The following is a 22,276-nucleotide window of genomic DNA, read 5'->3' as shown; positions in this document are numbered from 1 at the left end:
GTTTTGTAAAAATAAAAAATTGTTACTACTTTATAAAGCATGCATGACACGTAGGAGTATGAAGCCATGTGGACTAATGTATCACTACAAGCCATGTGATCAGGGGCGAATCTAGCATGAACATTCAGATAGGGTGGAGGTTGACTTTGACCATTGACCGTCGACAATCAACATCGTAAAAGTCTGATCCGACCGACCGCCGATCGTTTATTAAAATTTGATTAAATAATATTAAAAACTAGTCACTATATATGTAAATCCACCAAAATATAAAAATTATATACATATGAAAATATAGTTCAATACAACCCAAAATAATAATCAAAATATACGATGCAATTTCAATCTTACTTTATAATTGTAAACTTAGACAACTGAATTCTACCAGGTCTCATATTTTGAAAACGTCGCAATAATGTAAACTTTTCGAAGAATTACGATGTTCCCTAAACAAATGCCAATTAATAAAATCTAAACCAATTGAGTCGCTACATTTGCATAATCACATAATAAATTTTCCAATCAATCATATCATTCAAAGTAAAGAGCACGCAATAAATCCACCAACAACTAACCGAAAACTGGAAAATTAAACTATTAGTCTATTGTCTACTTCATGAAACAATTTGATTTCCAATTTCTTAAACCTCACTCAACAAAGAATCTATTATCAGGAAAAAAACTGGAAAATTAAAGTACTTCGTATGCATTTGTGGCTTGTGGGCATGTAATATATAAGCCAGAAAAAAGACAGTACCTACGGCGGACTCGGGACTTCACAAATCACGTAGCAGAGTTGTCGATCAAAAATATTTGCTAAAACTGGAATGTGCGTCGATGTGTGCTTGCGTTGAGAGCTTTTGGGAAGGATTTGAGCGGAAGGAATTGGAGGAAAAAGAACTCGAGAATGGTTTCCAATTTGCTCCTCTCTGCTGCGGTTTGACGGGAAGGAGATTAGGAGAAGATTTCCATTTTCATTGATTTGGTATTTGAGCAATTGGGCCTACCTAATTAAAGCAAAAAAAAAAAAGGCCCCCCACTAAGCCCAACTACCCATCAGCCCGAGTCTGTCATCACAGATTAAGTCAGCCCAAATCCTATCTTCCCCTTCTTCTTTCTTCCTTGCGTCTCAGCGTTTGTCTCTGCTACATTCCAGCGGGCCGCAAACGGTGGTTACGACGAATTCAGCCACCACCTAGATCCGAAACTGCACGTGACGCTATATGTTTTTTATTTTCGTTAAAGTAATATGTTTCAATCGATAATCTATATATTTTACAAAATTAACCCTAATTAAAACACACATAATTAATTGTTTGGCTTTAATTTTAACTAGCTCTACTAAAATAAGCAAACAAAAATTTGGAAAAAAAATCAAAGGCTTTGCTTGGTGTACATAATATTTTATACATTAAAGTGTCATCATACTCACATGGGATGAGGCCCATCGAATATTTTATTTCAGTGGACATCACCCTATATAAGTGTATGGATACTTTAAAAAATTATGTACAAGTAGATTTATCAAAAAATCAAATCACAAAAAGCAATAGGATCCTCAATTCACAATTGTAACTTATTTTAGTCTTTAGTTACACCTAGAGATGGTAATGGGTTGAACCCTTACACACACGAGCCGAGCTCATGGCTCGTTAATAACAAGCTGAGCTCGTGCTTAAGGGGCGAGTTCGTGAGTTCACGAGCCACGAGCTCCTGGGCCGAGCCGAACCCACGAGCTCATTAATTTTTATTTTTTATGAAAAATTTGAAAGTTTTCTTCACATTTTTTATGAGGCTCGTGGACCGAGCTCGACAAGCCGGGCGGTTGAGCAGACGAACCGCTCATCCCATTTGACATCCCTTGTTATGCCTTGATAATCAATTATTGCATATGGTGAAAATCAACGATCCAACTATAACCAACAACCTCTTTTGAGGTCAATCGATCGTATACTTGTATGTGAATTTAATTATCTCTAATTAAAGTGTAAACATATTGTAGTGCCCCGAAAATTTTAGAATAAAATTTATTTATTTTATATATTATATATTTACATTTTTTAAGATGAGGACTAAAATGAAAAAATGTTTTAAATTCCTATTTTATTTGATCCAAATAATTAGATATTGTTAGAGCGAGATTTAGTATATCGATATTGGACTCATTTTATAGGTCGTAATTAATTAGAAGTCTTTAACTCGAGAAAAAATTATTTTGGATAAGAACACATTAAGTTCGACTCAATTGAAAGAAAATAGGATAAATAGAACTTTATTTAAACTATAATTCAATTCATTTTCTCTCGTGTGGGTGAGTATTGAATGTTAATTTTATTTTAGTTTAATATTAAAATTAAATCATTTGTACTTGTTTGTTGACACTTTGGGTTACCCGACCCCACCACTCCTCTCACATGAGTTCGGATCCCACGTGGGGGTCATGACGTGGGGTCCTACCCCCCTGTGAGAGGAGGAGGTGTGCCCGAGTAAATCAAAGTGTGAACAAACAAGTACAAGTAACATGACCCTTAATATTAACCTATTTTTAATTTAATGTGATAGCTAGTATCATATTTGGATAACTATGAATTTGTTATTAAAATATAATCCAAATACCTAAACTAGGTTTTATTCAATAAGGCACACGTTTCCTAGTATAACTCAACCACTTTTTTTTACTATAAAAACTATACATGGATTCCATAATTCACACACCAAGTTATACACACATACGAGAGAAAAGAGAGAGATGGTACTTTTGGAAACTAGAAGACAAGAAACCATTTTTGCAACTCTTAACTAAACAAGGTAAGATACATATGTGCAAGTTGTTTTCGTTTCTACATGCTTTTATATGCAATTAAATACGCATGGATTGTTAGTGGACTTTCAGGTTCTATAAAAAGTGAAACGAAATTCTACAAGATATAAGAAGACCTAAGATGGGTGTCTCGTTTGGTTACCGATATACTCCATAAGAGCAGAGCGGTATGAAATCTATTGTTATGTATATCTGTATATGGAAACTGCACGTTTCTTACTGAATTTTTTCGAATACTCACTCTTACAATTTTTTACAGATTAGTTTGGATCAATTGGAATTGTGGCGGGATGGTGATGCAGACTACCAAATGAATCGAAGAAAGGAAAAAAGAAATTTAATATTTAATTTGTTCTTTTTTTGTGTCTCTAAATTATTTGTTAGTTTTATTTGTTCAAAGACTTGTTTATTTATTTTAAATTGATATTTATGGTTGAAAATAAAGAATTTTCTTTATTGATAAATCGTTCCGCAATTATTATAAAGGAAATTGAGTTTTTCGTAACACTCCAACGTTTATAAAATTTGGGACGTTACACATATAATATGCAATTAATTCACAATATCGTCACATAACGATTTCATATAGCATAACGATATGTTCATCCATTATAGGACCGTACATTTTGTGTATTATCATGTGCTAATTCATACCGAACATCTCAAAAACAATATAAGTCACAACATTTTCTAATGGTGCACAAATATCAAACAAAAATGAGCAAATAATTAATCAAATAGTTAATAAGATTTGTTTAGTCTATCATGGTTTGATAACAAAAATACAAGATAAAAGTTAAATCCATAACTGGAATATTTTGGAATAAAAGTTAGTATAGCCATTAATTTTAAATCTTACCAACAATTTCGGACAATGTCTTCTTCTTCTTTTACAGCATTATCCAAAGACTCCAAGAATTTCTTATAATTTTGATCACAAGAATATTGATGTTATTTTATAGGGGATTCCTATTTTATGATAGAAATAGGAAATTCCCCATTCCATTCACATAGGTTTGCTATTTATATAGCCTCAAGAGCGCTTAAATGTTGTCAATCAAATATGCAAAGTATCCTTACTTTTAAATTCAAAGATCTATTTTATTTTATTCTTTTTTTGTTGTTGGTTTGGATGATCCATCCAAGTGCGGGCGAAACGTAGGAAATCGGTCCAACCGCATCCAATTTTTTATCCTTAGGGTGGCTGACCAATGCTATGGGGTATTCGCCCTCGTAGTATTTCCATCTTTTACACTTCGGTTCCTTAAAATTGTAGGTCCCTTGACTTAAGTATATCAATTTAGGTTCCTAAGCTTTTCAATTGTGTCTAAACCGGTGTTTCAACTTTTAATATCTTTAAGTTTGGTCCTCCAAAGTTATGAGACTATTCAAGTTGGTCTCCAAAAGTATGATTTACTACCCAAAACATGCAAATACATCAAATTAGTACTTTCAAATTCCGTCCAATTCAGTCCTAACACTTACTTATACTTGTGCAATTCCATCCTTTTGTCCAAAACTAAATCCTAAACCACTTCATTTTGCCCAATTCACCTCCAAGTATAGATTTTCACCTATAAAATAATGCATACACTAAATTGAATAGAAATCCACTCAAATAATGAAATATAAAATAAATTTTAAGAGCCTAAATAAACGTGTAAAATACACTTACCCCTACGTGAGCTATTCTAACCCTATTGAATATGAGAAGATAAATTTTTATATGACTTCTTTTTCATATGTGTTTGAAAATTTTGTATAGTTATATTAGACCTCGTTTTATCCTAGTCATCGTTTCAAATCTAAAATGTGAGTGGTGTTAGAAAGGAAAATTAACAAGAGTAAAATTTATTTTTTCGACTCTGTTAAGGCACACTCAAAAATGGTTATATAATATATTACTTACAAAACATTATTTGTAAGTAAATTTACACCATAAAATACATGTTATTGAAAAATTTAGCCTTTGCACTCGTTATTGAAAATTTTACGATAAAGTAAATTATTTAGACTCTTACCATATTTTAAACATAATCGAATACTTCAGGAATTTTATTGCACATGTTTTGTAAAAATAAAAAAATAAAAAATTGTTACTATTTTGTAAAGCATGCATGACACGTAGGAGTATGAAGCCACATGGACTAATGCATCACCACAAGCCACGTGACGCTATATGTTTTTTATTTTCGTTAAAGTTATTAATGATAAATGATGAATAGAATATCGAATCAATCGATAATCTATATATTTTACTATAATCAAAATTAATTCCAATTAAAACACACATAATTAATTGTTTGGCTTTGATTTTAACTATGTCTACTAAAATAAGCAAACAAAAATTTGGAAAAAATCAAGGGCTTTCATTTTATTCGAGTAAACCCTACCCCATGCGAGTGTATGGATACCGTAATGCACAAAAAAATATGTGCAAGTAGGTTTATCCAAAAATAAATCACAAGAAGCAATAGGATCCTCAATTCACAAATGTTAACTTACTTTAATTCTCAGTTACGCGTAGAGATGGCAATGGGCCGAACCCTTAAACACACGAGCTCGGCTCGTGACAAGCACGATCCGAGCTCATGGCTCGTTAATAATGAGCCGAGCTCGAGCACTCAAACTCGGCTCGTGCTCAAGGGGTGAGCTCGTAGATCGTGCCGAGCTGAGCCCACGAGCTCAATAATTTTTATTTTTTTGAAAATTTTCAAACTTTTCTTCACATTTTTTATGAGGCTCGTGGGCCGAGACGAATAACCGCTCAATCCATTTGACATCCCTAGTTATGCCTTGATAATCAATTATTGCATATGGTTAAAATCAACGAGCCAACTATAACCAACAACCACTTTCGAGATCAATCAATCGTATACTTATATGTGAATTTAATTATCTCTCATTAAAGTGTAAACATATAATATCCAATTAATTCACAATATCGTCACATAACGATTTCATATAGCATAACGATATGTTCATCCATTATAGGACCGTACGTTGTGTATTATCATGTGCTAATTCATACCGAACATCTAAAAAACAATACAAGTCACAACATTTTCTAATGGTGAACAAATATCAAACAAAAATGAGCAAATAATTAATCAAATAGTTAATAAGATTTGTTTAGCCTATCATGGTTTGATCACAAAAATACAAGATAAAAAGTTAAATCCATAACTGGAATAATTTGGAATAAAAGTTAGTAAAACCATTAATTTTAAATCTTACCAACAATTTCGAACTATGTCTTCTTCTTCTTTTACAGGATTATCCAAAGACTCCAAGAATTTCTTATAGTCTCGATAACAAGAATATTGATGTTATTTTACAGGGGATTCCTCTTTTATGATAGAAAGAAGAAATTCCCCATTCTATTCACATAGGTTTGCTATATAGCCTCAAGGTTGCTTAAATGTTGTCAATCAAATATGCAAAGTATCCTTACTTTTAAATTCAACGATTTATTTTATTTTATTCTTTTTTTGTTGTTGGTTTGGACGATCCATCCAAGTGCAGGCAAAACGTAGCAAATCGGTCCAATTTTTAATCCCTGGGGTGGCCGACCAATGCTATGGGGGTATTCGCCCTCTTAGTATTTCTATCTTTTGCACTTCGGCTCCTTAGCTTTTTAAAATTGTAGGTCCCTCGACTTAAGTACATCAATTTAGGTTCCTAAGCTTTTCAATTGTGCCCAAACCAGTGTTTTAACTTTTAATATCTTCAAGTTTGGTCCTCCAAAGTTATGAGATTGTTCAAGTTAGTCTCCAAAAGTATGATTTAGTACCCAAAACATGCAAATTCATCAAATTAGCACTTTCAAATTCCATCAAATTCAGTCCCAACACTTACTTACACTTGTGCAATTCCATCCTTTTGTCCAAAACAAAGCTCTAAACCACTTCATTCTGCTCAATTCACCTCCAAGTATAGGTTTTCACCTATAAAATAATACATACACTAAATTGAATAGAAATCCTCTCAAATAATGAAATATAAAATAAATTTTAAGAGCCTAAATAAACGTGTAAAATACACTTACCACTACTCGAGCTACGAAGGCCCTACACGGGCCACATTGCTTCACTTGAATCAAAGAGCCTCGACAAGCTGCATGGATCCTGGTCAGATGGTAACGCAAAGAAGTGGGTGGAAATTTAAAAAACTCTATTTACTTATTTATTTAATTTTTTTTATTAAAATACGATTTAGCACACAATTCATAAGATAAAAGATAATAGTTTGGTAAATTCAGGGTGGGGGTAATGTTCCTCGTCTCCACCTCGATTACCTAATGAGATGGGGATTTTTTGACTTATTGAAATAGTTTTAGCCTATGGCCTGCTTCAGTCATAACTATTTTTTAGAATCAGACGCTATGCTTTTGTATCGTCTAGGATCTAAAGGGAGGACTCATCGAGATGGTTTCATCTTAAAGCGAACCTTTGGGCTAAGCAGATGGGATGGATCCAACCATCATTGTCTTGCAATGAGAAACAAGTGGAGAGCCCGCTTGCCTTCGAAAAATTCGTTTATTGTTCCCTTCAACATTAATATGATAGTTAAGGTAGGATACACAGGATCTTTCTATACAAGGTAAAAACCTTACAATTGATAAATTTTATATTTCCCCCACAAAACTTGCCTTATTTAGGGAACATCCGAAGAATCGTATAGCCACGTGAGGATGGTCTACTACCTTGTATGCAAAAACCATTATCAAATAAATGCGTTTCTTTTGTTTGAGAGAGCTTGAAATTAAAATTAAGTAGAAGGGGCCTACAAAACGAATACAAATGTAGATAATAAGTTGTGGGGTTCATAAAATGTATTAAAAAATGTGTTTAACCATAATTTAAGCTATGCTAAATATGCACATTATCAAACGTAATCAGTTTTTTTAATAGTGGCAACAACACATATCCAAATGTCATAAGTTATACTTGTTAAAGATTGTAATTTAGTATAATCTAGTCAAATTTTAATTTTATCCACAAATTTTGTAGGACTCATAACTCTTATCAATTTTTTGTTTGTACGTTCTTTATTATCTACTATTTATAATGAATATTATAAACTTTTGACACACAAGGAGAAACCATCGGCCTTATTTTTCTACAAATACTCCATGCTTAATAAGAGAAAATATACGAAAATCAAGCATTTTTCTGACAAAGGCCCGTAGGGCACATCCGAGTTGGTGGAATAATCACTATGACGGGCTTGCAACCTCAGTGTGGAGAGTTCGATTCTTGATCAACGCAGTGAGGAGGATTCTCTTGGGACCAGGAGTATAAACCAAGTGGGAACCTGGAAGCCAATAAGGACATAACCTGCGATTTACCTCCTCGAGTCATTGAGAGGCTGGTGACTAGAGGTCCAGGATTTAGTCTGGCGAAATTGGGATACCTGGGGTATCAAAATATATATATATACACACACACATGAAAATCAAGCATTTTTCTGACAAAGTGCTAATGATAAGTAGACCATTCATCAGAAGAGAAGCCTTTGCATGCCAATGATATTCCAGTTTACATGTTGTATAGGTGGACAAGAAGGTGGCAAGCTAAATTATTGACAACTAGAAATATAAATTTATTTCGAAAACAATGAATCAATCATTTTAAATAAAAGGACAAATTTTTGAGTCCTGAAATGATTCAAGGAAAGAATTGATATCAACCATCGATGGATCTAGCACTCGACCAGCACAAACGATTGACCGTGCTGGTTCTTTTGGATTTTTTTTCCCTCCACCCTTGCTCACCTCTCATTTTGGATCCATACCAGCCAGGGCTGCACAAAAAAACAGCGAAACCACAAACCGAATCGAAACCGTTGAGTTGAAACTGTTGGTTCGGATTCACGTGGACCCGTGGTTTCTTTTTTCTCAAACCGAACCAAATCGTTTCAAAATGGTTTGGTTTAGGTTTTGATTTTTAAAAACCCCACAAAACCAATCCGAATCGTTTTAAAATTCTTTAATTAAAAAATTAATTTTATTATCTTAAAAATTTTAGAGTTTTCACTTTTAAAAAAAATACCAATTTAACAATACAGATTACAACTAGCCTATTGAAATAATCATAAAAAGTAAATTAGGTTCATTATTATTGATATATGATTTAATATGTTCACAGTACATGTCCTTACTTGATATCTAAACTAAACAAAAATTATTCAAAAATCATATGAAATGAAAAAAAAATACATTTTCAACAATCCAAATCATAATTTAACAAAACTACATCAGTAAATCACGTCCGAAGTTCCAGAAACCCTAACATAAGCTCTAATTTCCCTAACATTTGACGCTTATCTACCACCATTAAATGAATCGCCAGCCACATTTACATATTAGTCTACTAATATCTACTTGAATCGTCTCTTTCTCTCTTCTCTTTTGATAAGTCTTAGATTTATATTCATGCCATTTTCCATTGTTCTTTCTTTTATTTTTTGAACTTATTATACACTTGTAAATTATGGTTTAGATAGAAAAATGATTGTTTATGTGTCTAGATGATTAATGAACTTATTTTTTATTTGAAAAGAACGAATGACGAAGCGTATTGATTGTGTGAAAAATGTTAAAGTTCCCTAACTAGTACTACTACATTTTACTTTACATCTCACTAGTAAAATGAAAAGGAGTTTTAACTAAACTATAATAATAGAATGAAACTCTACATATATTAACCGTTATATAACAATACGAATGTCTAACAAGAAAGGGTAAATAAAAATGAAAAAATATGTATTTGTTCTATTAACATCTTTTAGCAACCAATTTTGAAAATAATTTATTCATGTGTTCCATAGTAAATATGAATGTAATTTAACATTTAACATTATTAGTTCTCGTTTACACTTATATCTAACTATGTTCAATACATTATTATAATGTCGAAAGGTAAACCACGGATTAAAACTGAATCAAACCGCAAATTATGGTTTGGTTTGAAAAATAAAATGATTTGGTTTGGTTTGAAAAAATTTCAAATCGTTAAAAATGGTTTGAGTTGAAAATATAGAACAAACTGTCCAAATCGAACTGTGTTCACCTCTAGACTACCAGCATCAACTATGTGGTTGCCTGTGCTCACCTCTCATCTTGGATCTGTTTTTTATATCAACTGTAATTTTAAGATTAATCAAGAAATTTGCATAACATCCTCGTGAAAAGATGGGAGTATAGGGGATTGCGAAGCCAAGTGAGAGAGGAGGTGGGGGCGGGCCCCACTTTTTTTTTTTTTTAAATGCTTGTGGGGCTCGACCCCTACATAGAGCCGGACCTGAGCATAGGCTCAACAGGCCGCTGCCTCAGGCTCAGCTCATCAAGGGGGCCCAATTTTATTTTTATTTTTTTCCAATTTTTTTTTTTTTTGTAAAACCCACTAATTAACGTAAAAGAATCCTCTCATAATTGAGATGTTTTGTAAATGTCTTTTACGTTAGGTTTTAAATTAGCAATTGGTTATATAGTACACCGTTGAATTTTGATTTACGTTGATTTTGGGGGTCCAATTTATGGAGTTCGCTTCGAACCTCCACGATCACAGAACCGGCCCTGCCCCTACAGTGAGGGGCTTGGCAACCCCATGTGAACCGAGCTTCTATACATGGAGCTTGGTCGAACATCCTCACCCGAGCGAGGAAAATAACAAAAACTACATAATCTCGCAATCTTGTTAACACTCACACCGTGGTTGATTTCTTTATTTTTAAATAAACAAATATGTATCAATTTTTGGTTGGAAATAGATAGAGATTAGGATTAGAACAGAGCATAGACCAGTCCTAGTATTAATGTAAGCGCACGATCCATTTGCCAATTGTTATTGGCAACAACACGAAAAAAAAATAGGGCTTCTTTCCAAACACACAGCCTCACAAAACTTCCTCCGAACAAACAAAATCTCCATCGCTAATCTCCGCTATCTGTATAAGCACACAAAATCGATTCCTTACCACATAGTATGCAAAAGAGACCAGAATTTTTGAAATACACGACAGTTGGTGTTCTTTTTCTCTCTCCTTCTCTATAATTTCGACAAATTTTCACTTAGAAAACCAACTCATTCAAAGGCGTGGAGGTCGAGGGTGACGAATAGGGTTTTTTGGTGTGCAGAAGACTGAAAGGGTTTGTTATAATCTTTAATGTTATTCTGAAAATTCGGGGCCCGACACTTTTTTTTAATTGTTAAGATATACTGGGACTGTTTCTGAGTTTTTGATAATTTTCCGTGTTACTGGCTGTTTGTACTTGAGGATTTTTCTGAGATTTCGGAATATTTTGTTGTTATTGGATGGTTTGGGTCTAGGGTTTGATTATCTCTCTGACTTTATATATGGAAATGAGTGTTTATTGAAGGATTGCTTTGTTTTGGAAAGATTTATGCATGGAGTAGGGTAATTTGCGGCTGTTTATTGAATTTTCTCGACTTTGAGATGCAGGACTTTACTTTATGCGATTTTTCTTGGTCAGTGGGGCTGTGAGAAGCCCATGTCGATATTGTTTCCAGGCATTGAAAATTGCAAAAGTTTTTAAGCAGTTTTTGTTCAATAGACTTGATAATATAAATTGTACTCAGAGAGAGAGAGAGACGAAACACCTGTTCCTCTGTATATATAGAATAATTCAGATTCTTTTATTCATATGTGGCCTTTTTTTGGAGGTATTTATTGGGGGCTCAGTGGATTCAGTTAATGTGACACTGGCCACTGAGTTTTGAAACAGCGTGGTAAGGGCTTTGACCTAGATAAAAGGATTAGTGCATAGGAAATTTCGGATTAGAATAAATTTTGGATTGACTTTCTTTAAGCATTCGATTTTGTCTGGGAGGGAAACGCAGAAGTTATCAATTGACACAGTGCTGTTTAAACATGGTCATTAAGTAGAAGACAAGTAGATTTTCTTTCCAATTATTCTTTGTATACTATAATGTTCAGCATTAGTTATGGAAAGAAGTGAACCCACATTAGTTCCAGAATGGCTGAAAAATGGTGGAAGTCTGGTGGGTGGTGGCACTGCATCACATTCAGGTAATTGTTTTCATCTTTTAGAAGCAAACATCTTATATTGGATATATCCTAGTTCATAGCCTTGAACTAGTTTTTAACATGCTTTGTTTTATTTTTATTTTTATATTTTTTAGACGATCATACTGCATCAAAAGTATCAAGAAATAAGTCACTTGTGACAAGCAATGGTCATGATTTAGGGCGACCATCTGGTATGGATAGAACCAATTCATCTTTTCGTCGGAGTTCCAGTAGTAATGGTTCTGGTCACTTGAGGTCCTATAGTAGTTCCGCTAAGAATCACCGCGATAGGGAATGGGAGGACACGTGTGGTTATCGGGATAAAGAAAAGTCAGCTTTGGGGGACCGAAGGCAACAGTACATTTTGGATCCATTGGGGGGAGACATTTTGTCAAGTAAGTTTGAGCGGGATGGTTTAAGGCGCTCACAGTCAATGATTTCTGGTAAACGTGGGGAGTCATGGCCAAAGAAAGTTGTAACTGATTCAAGCAATTCCGGTGGAAACAACAGCAATGGTGTGCTTAACAAGGGCAGTCCTATTAGCAGTGTCAACAAAGCCACTTTTGAGAGAGATTTTCCATCCCTGGGAGCAGAAGAACGACCAGCCACCCCAGAGGATGGAAGGATCCCGTCTCCTGGCTTGAGTACTGCTATTCAGAACTTACCCATTGGTACCTCAGCCATGATAGGTGGCGAAAAATGGACATCGGCTTTGGCAGAAGTGCCTGTTTTAACTGGAAGAATAGCTACTCCTTCAAGTTCTGCCCCTTTGGCTTTGGGCACCACCACTGGTCTTAATATGGCCGCAACTGTGGCACAGGGTCCTACACGTGCTCAGACTATACCTCAGGCAGGTTCAATTTTCCCTTTATTCTTGGGGATAGTGTTGGAAGTTCTTGTGCTAATAACTATTTTTTGTTTTGTTTTGTTGTAGTTGTCTGCTGGAACTCAGAGACTTGAAGAGCTGGCGATGAAACAATTTAAGCAATTGATTCCGGTAACGCCATCCATGTCAAAACCCTTGGTAAGAGTGAACTTCCTATGGTTAAAATTCATTATACGTATACTTAGTATATGGATTGTTATGTGTCAATCATTTCGCTATAAGCTTTGAATTCTGCTTAATCATTCTTTAAAGGTATAGCATCGAATAGCTTTCCCAATTTTTGTATTCTGCTTTAATAATTTTAGAAAGTTTGTCATTTTGCTTTTTCCTTGTAGATTGTCTACTATGTTTTATATTAGATGGCAGTTGAAAGATTTGATCAGTTTTAGATAGAGGTTGAGACTGGTACTTGGTTATGAAAGTGTGCCAATTTGTTTGTATTAATGTTGATTATGAGATATCACCTGTTATTTAGTGATTGACACTAGAGAGTATACTGACAATTGGTTCACAAGAAACTTGGAAATAGCTATTAAATCAGGACGGTTTTATCTTGGAGACTCAAAAGGACTGGAGAGATGGAGAAAGCCGTGGAAAATGAGATTGTCATGGTCTTCGCCTAGATTTTCTACATAAGAGTTAATATTTTTAAATGGTTGTAAATTTCGTGAGATAAACATAAGAAATAGGGCGAATTTAACATCTGTTTGTGTAATTATTCAACTGAGATAAATGGATCTTCAAGAAAGATGTCAAATGCATTAAACAGAGAGAAAGACACATTTCTAGGCACTACAGTTAAATGTATTTTTCTACATCTGAGTAATTTTTTTTAATTTAGTTATAATTTCGTGAGATAAATATACAAATTAGGGTGGATCGAATATCTGTTTGTGTAATGATTCTGCTGAGATAAATGAAGCCCTGCTGGAGGACCTTTGTTATCATCGGAAGAAAATAATTATTTGACTAAATGATGTTAGAAAGTGCAGTCGTCATCGATTGGTAAACATCGCACCCAAAATCGACACTGCTATGTATGCAACTTCCTTCACCTTGGTACTGTTTCATCCAACTTTTGCACGCGTTAACCAAGTAGTATATTACAAACACGTGCTTGAAATCGTTCTACTCAATGTTGATATTCCATAATCGCAGGAACGTTTTTACCATCACCAAGAAAGGCATAAGCTAAGAGGAATCCATCCCTATCTTTTTCTTCTTATCCATGCACTTTCTAGAGTAAGGACCTGCTGCTATGTATAGAAATAGAAAAATGTCACTCGTGCCAAGGGATGAACTGTGGGGTACCAGGGTTTTTTTTTTTTTTCATTCACTTTCTTCCCCATTTTCATTTGTTGTTTATGGGTTTTATGGGTGTTTTCGTCATTTGGAGTGGTGAAAGTTGGCCAACAGAAATAGTATTTTGATGAGGATAAGATGTTAAAAGGAATGATTTTTATCATTGAAAGGTAGGAATAAAATTTGGAATGATAGAATAATGATTTATCAAGAATTTTAACGTTCTTATTTTTATTTTTGTAGAAGGTTGTCTTTTGTCTTGTCACGCCTCCCCCCCCTCTTTTTCTACCTCTCTCTCCATGTGTGTGATTTGTTTAAGGAATATACTTGTCTTAATTATATCTCTCCTGATTTACCCCTTGCTAATTTTATAACTCTTACCTTTTAAACAATGATTTTGCTTTAAATATAGCTTTCCAGTGATGACTAATTTTCATTGGTTTTGATTGCCAAAATGCTTTTAATTCATATGCAGAGGAAAAGTATTTATGATTTCCTTTATGTTTGCGACGACCACGATGTTATGCATGATTTGATTGATTTTTTGATTTTTAATGTGACATCTGATATCATGTCACTGGAATCACTTTCAGCAAACTGAAGGTCCAATGATAAGGGAATTTTTGTCTAGATAGATGTTAATTACATTAAACTTCTAATGAAGGTCATAATCATTTTTAGGCAACCTTGTAAAGGTTGTAGTCCTGTGTTTCGCCATTTCTAGATCATATTAGTTTTGGATTGTGAATGATTAAACTGCAAGAATTATAAGATGTACTTGCCGCTCACCAAAGATGTTATCATTGGTTCTCTGGAGAGTCAAACTTGCCATTTTCCAATCGAAAGAAGTTCTGAGATTAAGTAGAATAAGTGTGGCCCTTTATTTCTTTCCATTTCTCAGTTGCTCCTCCCTCCTGATTTTTTGGGGGTGGGGAGATTGAGTATAGGAAGGAACAAATTTCACTGGAAATCGCCGAGAAAAAGAGGAGCCAGTGGTCCAAGGATGAGAGGGAGAGAATAGAATCGATAGATTGTTGAGAACAAATAGCAAAAATAAATCTTTATTTGTTCTACCTCCTATCTTGTATTAAGGGATTGATCTTTTTCTTGAATGATTAGAAAAATAAGGGACCAGATCCCCGCATGAATAATGTTTATTGATTTGAAATCTGATTCAAAACCAATATAGTACCATTGGGAACATATGTACTGTATTCATCGATTCTTCTAATAAATAGATCCCAATGTTACTTTGAATATTGAATTCAATGGGATCAAATAGGAAAGGATGCTCTTTTAAGTCTTTTGGGGGTGGGAGAGGTTGGATAGTGGAATGAATGAAATTCAGTTACTATTTGACTACGGTGAAGGAGAGTTTGAGAGCAAAGAGGAAGCCAGTGGCCCAAGTACAACTGGGAGTGATTAGCTCGGTGTCAGCATATGCGTAGTTGTGTCTAAATGCCAATTTTTCTCAAACTCTTTCGCTGGCTTCAAAGGCAGAAAATGATGACTATTTAGGGCATGCATATGTATAACACCTTGAAATGAAATATTTATTAACTTACATGGAACTTCCATCTCAACTTAACACTATCCAATATTTTGCATGGCCAAATCTTCTTCTTCCTTTTTTTTTCGAAGTTGCAACCATCTCCATCACACTCCAGTGATGTCAACTCAATTCAACTTTTGAAGCACTAATGTGTGTATATCTAATATTTTGCTTTTTGATACGTTTTCTAAAAGTTGCAGCTTTTCAAAGTAGCTAGTGAATCCAGGTCTTGTATTGTTGGTTTATCTTCTTTTTCATGAAACAAATTATTAATTGCTGTCGGGAATTGATTTTTGGACCCACTTAAATGACATGTAGAAAGATACACCTTTTTAGAAATCCACGAGGGCATACGTGAAAAAGCTTATGCTTTATGTGCTTTTGAGGTCATGCTGCCTAATATGAATGGACTACTTTTATCTCGTGCTGTTTATTTTTTGATACAGTTTTAAGATATGATTAATCTCATTGTACTTTTCCTTCAGGTCATGAATTCTTTAGATAAACAAAAAGCTAAGGGGGGTCAGCAGCAACATCCTATTTCACCTTCACTGTCTGTTAGTCACTCTCCTCGTGGTGGGCTCGTGAAGTCTGATATTTCAAAGACAAATAATGTGGGAAAGCTCCATGTTCTCAAGCCAGCTCGAGAGAGGAATGCTGTCTCTTCTGCTGCAAAGGATAACCCGAGCCCAACAAGTGGTAGCAAATTAGTAAATTCCTCCCTCCTTTCGATGACTCCATCAGCTTCTGGAGCTGCTCCCATTATGGGCTCAGCATACAACTCAATCATTCCTAACGCTGAGCACAAGCCTGTATTGACTACTACGGAGAAGAGACCCACTCCTCAAGCTCAAAGTCGAAATGATTTTTTCAAACTTATGAGGAAGAAATCCGTGGCAAATTCCTCATCCGTTCCTGATCAATCTATGGCAAACACATTTTCTGTTTCAGATCATGGCACCGCTGTGTCACCACCTGCTTCAGATAAGGTTGGTGAATTAGAGGTCACTGCTTTGGGTACTCCTAATGCTGGTGATGCTCCATCATGTGTAAGCCCAGGCGAGGGCCATTTGTCTGACAAGAATGATGACCTTACTTGCAATGGTGATGCTTTTGAAGGGCAGAAATATGTCAGTAATGGAAAGAAATATCAAAATTCTGTTCCTATAATTTCAGATGAGGAAGAGGCTGCATTTTTGCGCTCTATGGGCTGGGAGGAGAATGCTGATGAGGGTGGTCTCACTGAAGAGGAAATAAGTGAATTCTACAGGGTTATGACTAAGAAGGTGAGAGATGATGCATATTTGTTTTTAGTTAATAAATTCATTAGCTAGCATCCCATGCTTTTCATTGCAAAATTAAATGTTTCTTGCAACTATTGTGCAGCAAATCAATTCGAAGCCATCGTTGAAAATACTGCTACAAGTACAGCCTAGGATTTTGTCGCAGATTGGGAGCATTGGTGGCATTTCTTCTGGATTGAGCTCATCTGAAACTAAGCTGGAATCTTGATTTGCTGACTGGGTTAGCCTGGCATGGAGTGTTTATCCATTTTCTTGCTACTTCAATTGACAGTTCTGCTAGCTGAGTAGGGTGTTGAAAGTTGGGGGAAGGGTGGTGTTGCATGAAAGAGGAATAGAAATAAGTAACCGATGGTCCAGTCCCAATTATGTCTTCTGATTATTGTTGCGTGCTGAACACGGTCCAGAGTTTTCTGAAGTTTAGAAGTTTGAGCAAAGAGAATGTAATAGTTTTTTCTCATTCTGCTCAAAGACGTTGCTTATATGCGAAGTCGGGGTTTTTGAATGGGGGGATCTGTCAAACAACCAGTTACGGGTTTTTTTAGTCTACCAAAGAAAGAAAATCAAGAATTTGTTATTATCTTTCGCTTTTGTTCCAATTCTACCGAGGTTTTGATTTTTTCTTTTTTTTTTTTTACATTATTGTTTTTTGCTTTGAATATTTGTCATCTGATTTTTCATCTGGAGCTTTCCAGTAAGTTGTCTGGCGAATCTGGAAAACTGGCTAAACCAAACAGTTTTTCATCAAATTTTTTGATATCTTCAACGTTAAAATTGATGGGTTCACTTTCAAATTTGTCGAATTCTGAACTTAGGGCTTGTTCGGTAGTGATTTTGAGAATTGATTTTTTGAATGTTAGGAGAAAGGTGGAGGTCATCTGTCAGAGAAGACGTCAAAAATTACGATTGGAATAATAAAATAACGGTAAAATAATAAATTTTTTGAGGTGAAAAATCACTCTCAGACGGGGCTCACTTTAAATTTGTTTCGTCTTTAGAGATGTCAAATCATAGTGATAATGTAATAAAATAAACTTAAGTAAACCCGCAATAGTTTCACTCTTTAAAAGATTCAAGCCTTCTACAACATCATACAAAGTTCAGGAAATTGGGGCCTCAGAAATTTTATGACTTGTTCAAGATACATTAGATCAACATAAATGGCATATAACTCGAACGAATTTGAGCTCAGATCTTCACTCTTAAAAACACGTTCTCTAAATATTTGAGACAAGTTTATTTGTGTTGTTTGGTACATCTAATCACAAAATATTATCAAGAGATATTTGGATATAATTGTTTTTGTTAATATATAATTAAATGCTAATACATTATACTAAGCCCCCTTTTGCAAATTTATAGATAATTTATGAAGAGAAATAGTTGCGGATTTACGAAACATGTGAATAATAATGAATAGCGATATTTCATTTCATTTTGAACATGGATCTAGAAAATTAATCTAGTATTCAATGATGTATAACACACAATCAATCATCTACAATTACTCATCTGTCACCAAGAATACTTCAAAATTCATACCCAGGGAATGCCTGTGATTCGTAGAAAATGACCTTCAAAGGTGAAGTTGATATTGACTGCGAACCAGTACCTTTCCCTCGTCCGGCTCTGGAATAATGCCGGTCTTAATCACCGGAATATTCCCCACCCGAAGTTCGCACTAATAGGCCTTCCCGCACTTGTCCCCATCCCCAGGAGAATGAGTTTTTGGGTTTCTTCATTTAGCAATCCTAAACTTAGGATCTGATGCCACTACACTTTCACCTTTATACCCCATTTCTTCAACTAGTTTAGGGCCAGGGAAAAGCTGGTTAAAAGAGTGTTACCATTCCAAGAAAAGCCCATTTTTTCTGCTGAATGTGAAGACCTGAGATCAAAAACAGTTCCCTTAGCAGGATCAAGATTAGGGTTTATGTTTCTTAGGTTAGGAATATGTGGAAAGGACGGATTTATCATATGAGGGCTGTAGTAATATGGGGAATTTATTGGGTTTAAGGTTTTCATAAATGGATTACACACGTACGAGGCTGTTGCTGTTGCACCTACTGGAAGTGGATGATTGTGTGTTCCTTCATATGTTGTGATCAGTATTGACTTGTCTTCCAAACACCTTTGCACCTAGTAAGTTAATACAGATTATTGATATAGTTTGGTCCCACTTTCAATTTTTCTGATCGACCTGGCCAGTTCAAACCAATCTTGTCTAGTACAGTTTTTCTTAACATGGTTGCGTTCGCACGAAGAGACTAAAGTTGCAAATAAGTACCTGCTTTCTGACTGATTGCAACCAGGGGCCATCGTGCAACGATAGTAGGCTCGAGGACAAGGATTTGCTTTAGCAATCTTCTGTCCTTATTTTCACCACTGGCATCCATCATTCATCTGATTACAAATGTATACATTTCTTTATCAATTTTAGGTCATTCTTATTGAATTAATAGACAATGAATTTGAACTCACAGTGGCAGCTTCACATCTGGCTCTGACGGAAATTCTGGCTCTTTTATTTGGTGGAGAAGTAACATGGTGGCTTGTAATAAATCCTGGCAGGTTATTGCTGCCCTGTACCTGACTTGAATTGGTACAGATCCTGTTGTACCTTCAATTTTTCTCCTTCCTCGTCTCTTCTTCCTCCAATTTCTTCGAACTGGTTCGTAGTGTCAAAGATAACCCTGATTCATCCCTTGCTGTTGTACCATCTTCATCTAATGCTGATGACAGTACCCTTTCTTTTGGTTCCTGACTCGGATCATGATCATCTCCTTTGAGCTTAGATAAAAATATTTTCAGATAAGAGATCAAAATTCGAATTAACTAATTAATTTACATTGTCTTGATTGGTATTTTGTTGGATGATAGCAAATCTCAGCTGAAGATCATCATAATCTTTCATAATTTGTTCCACAGCGTTGCTTAATATCTTGTTCTCCTCCTCCATACGATTCATCTGCAACAGTAGAATTGATATCTGATAGAATTTTGCAGTTCCATGCATATTGTTAGTCATTGCAAGAAGAAGAAAACCTAGCTCGTGGAAATATTTAAACAACAAAATTAATTAAAATCAACTTTCTTTTACAAAGAACTGTACCTCTTCAGTACTCTTTACAGTTTTCGGGCTGGGAATTTTCCCTTCGAACATCATCTTCTCCTCCTAATTCTTGGTCGTGTTTATGTAGGAGCAGTAATTTTTCTTTGACTTGATCGGATTTTTGCTGTTTACTATTTTTTTTTCTTCTTCTGCTTGTGCATCTAGCTTGAGGGATAGATCAATATCCATTTCATTGCTTTCTTCTTTTCTCGCCATAGAAATTTTATTACAACACAGACTTCGCCCCCCTCTATTCTTATTCTCTCTCAATGCTGCTTTTGTTTCACTGAAGTCAACTCTCCCTTTTCAAGGAAATGATTAGAGATATACTGTAAAACGTGCTTGCATGCTTATCACCGAGTTTCAAGTAGTGATACTTACTTGAAATCACAAAATCGAGGTTGAATTACTTGCCTTTGATTCGCTTGCTTTCCACACCATCTTGTACCCTCCTCTAGGTCAGATATTTGATCACAATGAAAGGAATTTGATAGCCACAATCCAAGAACCCAATTTGAGATGTTATTTTCCAAAAATCAAGCCTTCACCCTCATTTTTTTTACCCCTTGAATAAAACCAGAATTCTTGCATGTCTCCAGGGTATTTTTCTGGAGTGGATGTGTACATGGAAGTTATAGATTGAGGGAGTTAATTTTTTTATAATTCAATTTTCAACTCCTCCCTCCATATTTCACTTCCATGCAAATCGGGTCGAGTCAACCCACATGGACGACCCATTTTCCTCCAACATCTCCCACTCGCACATGATGGGCTTGACATGATTCTAATATAATATCAATTATATTAATTTCAACATCTCCAAGTTCATACAGGTAAATGGATCACGCGACCAGTGAGTTAATTTAAGAGCACACAACACTATACACCTGTTAGGGATATATAACAGCTCTAGAAGAAGAATTATATTTCTCGCTATACCCCAAACATATTATGTAACACCAGTTCGAGTATTTCTGACCCTTCAATTCATTTTAGAACATACTCAACTTTCTCATTTATATTGTATTCACAATTGTGTCACAAAACTCAAATAATTAACACAATTATCCGACCAATGATTACAAGTTGAAGTGTTAGTTAAATAGTCTTCCTTTCTTACTTGAATCCCTTCAATTCAAGTCAACTGCTTTCCTAGACATGTCCCATCAAATCGAATCAATCATAGTTATTGACAACATGCTAAAATAGCAACAATGAAATAAAATTTTGAGAAACGGTCAAAAGTCATAAGGGTATATATAAGTGGGGTCAAATGTGCCTCAAAGACTCACACAATGAAGAAGCAGTGATCGATTCTTTCATTTCTCATTGGTCGTTAAAACACACGTGGTATAAAACTCATGTTACGATGTTTTCTTCCTTTCTTAGGGCGTATGCCTAATCTTGCAAATTAAATACATCATACAAATCATAGTTCAGATATTCCTCGATATCTAACTAGAGTTCTCCTTATATTCATTCCTCTAGGCATTCTCAAATCGAGAACTCGATTTGGCTACTAAACGGGTTTAATAGATAGCAAAATCCATTTCGATTACTTGTTGTAATCTCATTTTGATAACTTAACAAAGTGATTTGATCATGTACACAACATGATCACTATCAAGGCCACAAGATCATGTACACAACATGATCATTTTGGCTTATCTCGGCACATTTCAAAACGTTTGAGGCGATTGCTCGTGTGAGTGAGCCAATCTCAACCCGTTCGACATACTTTATATGTGCATACAAATCATTTATCTCATAATCTCAACATTAGATTACACATGAACTCAAAATTGTTCATCTATGGACACATAAAACTCAATCAAGAGTTTGATACACCAAGTATCATATTCTACAAAATTCTTGAGATTCCATATTATCAACAAATATATCTCTAGACACCTTCAGAGTATGATAATTATATATCATCATTTACGTAGATATATCACAAAAGCACTTTCTTTGCTAATGCCTCTCACAGAATTATCATTAATCGTTTGGTTCTATCTTGATACTTGAGATCTTAACATATAAGATAGTTGCGTAACTATCATGGATCTTATATTCTCAACCAGTATTATTAGATGTTAAATACATCCATACCAAATAATTTCTTTAACTGCCAGGATATACATTACAATATATGCTTCTTGCTACTCTATGTAGCAAAAGCGCACAAGTCAAAAAACTAATTATGCTCGATTAACTCTCATTCTTAGTCAATATCTATTCCAATCAC

At 34.9% G+C, this 22,276-nt stretch overlaps 1 protein-coding gene across 1 annotated transcript; it reads left to right on the top strand.

The window, feature by feature from the left end:
* The first annotated feature begins 10,659 nt into the window (after positions 1-10,659).
* Positions 10,660-17,538, top strand: LOC111376371. Its single transcript, XM_022999328.1, has 5 exons — positions 10,660-11,875; positions 11,989-12,725; positions 12,810-12,899; positions 16,101-16,901; positions 17,002-17,538. The coding sequence occupies exons 1-5, from the start codon at positions 11,791-11,793 to the stop codon at positions 17,125-17,127; spliced, it is 1,839 nt and encodes a 612-aa protein (XP_022855096.1). The 5' UTR covers positions 10,660-11,790; the 3' UTR covers positions 17,128-17,538.
* The last annotated feature ends 4,738 nt before the right edge of the window (positions 17,539-22,276 follow it).

This window comes from Olea europaea, unplaced genomic scaffold (genome assembly GCF_002742605.1).
Source record: "Olea europaea var. sylvestris unplaced genomic scaffold, O_europaea_v1 scaffold1497, whole genome shotgun sequence".
Lineage (NCBI taxonomy): Eukaryota > Viridiplantae > Streptophyta > Magnoliopsida > Lamiales > Oleaceae > Olea > Olea europaea.
The sequence above is the reverse complement of the archived record's forward strand: the minus strand, read 5'-3'. Positions and strand labels throughout refer to the sequence as shown.